This window comes from Salvelinus namaycush, chromosome 40, assembly GCF_016432855.1.
Source record: "Salvelinus namaycush isolate Seneca chromosome 40, SaNama_1.0, whole genome shotgun sequence".
Taxonomy (NCBI): Eukaryota; Metazoa; Chordata; class Actinopteri; order Salmoniformes; family Salmonidae; genus Salvelinus; species Salvelinus namaycush.
The window spans coordinates 13935884-13938081 of NC_052346.1; the positions used below are offsets into that span (position 1 = coordinate 13935884).

The following is a 2198-nucleotide window of genomic DNA, read 5'->3' on the forward strand; positions in this document are numbered from 1 at the left end:
CAAGCAATATCCCATAACCTTCTACCATGTCTATAATGGTCAGATGATGTGGTTCTGCTCCTGTCCCCAGATATTCACTGTCCCAAGGGGGTCTACCCCCTACCCTCCCTCCCTCACCCCCTACCAACCTTCTAATGTTCATGTTGTTACAGAGCAGTTTAGTCTTTGTTTAACATCCACAAGTCCACAGATATTCACTTCTATTTCTTTACATAATAAAAATCAGGGACACCTTGTTTGACATTAATACAAAGTATTTTATTTTGTTAACATTTCCAACCTAAATCAATAAAACCCAGGTACAGATTTAAAGATGCAGAATCCCAGATTGATGACCAGGGTTGAAGCTCTAGATAGATATTTAGAATGACAGAATGACAGATAGGTAGGTGTTCTCTGTGTGCAGGGTGTCTACTGGGAGCAGTGGTGTGGCTCCAGTGTGTGAGTGACGGGGGTCTGGTCCTTTAGGGTGGCCTCACAGGTGACTGAGCCAGCCTTCCTCCACTGGTCAGTGGGGAGGGTGAGGCTGCTGCTCCAGCTGTAGTGGCCGTCCTTCTCCAGGACCTCCAGGCTCTGGCTGCCCTGCAAGGCCCCCCCGGCCCCCAGCCTCCAACCCAGCTTCCAGTCCCCCGGGGTGCCCCTGTTAGCCAGGCACACTAGGGCCACATTCCCCTGGTCCTGCTCCTCACCGGAGGGGAGTAGGACGGTCAGGGAGGGAGGTACCACACCCACTAGGAGAGAGAAGATGAGGGAGAAAGAGAGATGACATGTAAGGGTTAAACTGGACAAGAACCTTGAAGAACGTTCAGCAACTTTAATATGAAGAAACAAATATGATATTCGTATTGTATGAAATAGTCTGTGAACATGGCAAGTTATATATAAATATATTTTACACACTCTTTTCCTTCCCTCCACTATCATCGATGAAGCATGACCACACACTACAGTCAGTGATGCATTAAAGTACAGTACAGAAATGAGACGTACATGCTTACAATATAACATGTTTAATAATGCTGCTGTACTGTTTTTGTGTATTTAAAGACATCGAACACATCAAAGTATTATTTTTTGGTAAATTAAATTTTGTCCTTGAATGATCATTAGAGTATGTGGAAACATCGCAAACTATCAGAATCAGATAAATGAAACATTCACAACTACAAATATTTCTGAATAATTACTTTTGTGACTTTATAAATGTTCAAATGATTGTATTATAAAAAGGATGAATCTCTTGTACTTACAGTCAACGATGAGTTTGGTGCCGCCACCGAAAGTCCACCACAATGATACAGACTCATTGAACAGCCGTACAAAAACCTCCTGCTCTTTACACACACCAGTAACTCTCTACACAACACACATTCAACCCGTCCACTGATTGTCTGTCAATAACACCACATACATGTCATAACTTTCAAATTCATTTAGCTTGATATTTTAGATTATTACTTTTTGCTGATTTCCCCCCTGACTATAAAATATAAATGTTGGAGATGTGTAATATCTCTGACAAACTCACTAAGTACAAGAAGGCAGCCATATAGAATATAAATACACTAGGGCTGATTGAAAACACTTACATGTAAATAAATACTATGGTAAATTCCAGGCCTTCCACAGATTTAGGTCAGCTATTTCCTTCCATGTTTAATATTATTATTGTGTTGCAGTAACAGTTTCATCATCTGTCCTGAGGTCGGGTATTTCCATAGAGGAGGTGCTTTGCATTGGCAGCTCAGGCTTCAGTGCTCTGGGAGTGTTTATAGCCCTGTGAGTTTCAGACTGCAGGACTGAGAGCTGTCCTTCAACACAACAGAAACCATGACAACCATGACTCTGATCACCATCTTCATCTGGACACTGGTCTGCTGCTGCCTCAAAGGTCTGTTGTTTTCTAACTCTTACAATGGAAAAATACATGTTGTTGAGTGCCTTGTATAATCATTGAAATGGATCTCAATGAATAAATGTCCCTGTATAAAATATTATGAAATATAAATGATCTGTTATTCATACTCGTTGATCAATTCATATTTTTCCTCTTCAGGATCCAGAGGTCAGGTGACTGTGACTCAGCCTCCTGTAGTGACATTTTCTCCAGGAGACCCCGTCACTCTGACCTGTACAACCAACCCTGAAGTGTACACAGACAGTGATGGAGATGAATATGTGTTCTGATATCAACAGAG

At 41.7% G+C, this 2198-nt stretch overlaps 1 gene segment (V, D, J or C); it reads right to left on the reverse strand.

The window, feature by feature from the left end:
• Positions 1 to 244: 244 nt before the first annotated feature.
• LOC120033245 lies at positions 245 to 1549 on the reverse strand. The segment is given in 3 exon segments: positions 245 to 731; positions 1251 to 1356; positions 1529 to 1549. Coding segments are annotated over 3 exon segments (447 nt in total).
• Between the last annotated feature and the right edge of the window lie 649 nt (positions 1550 to 2198).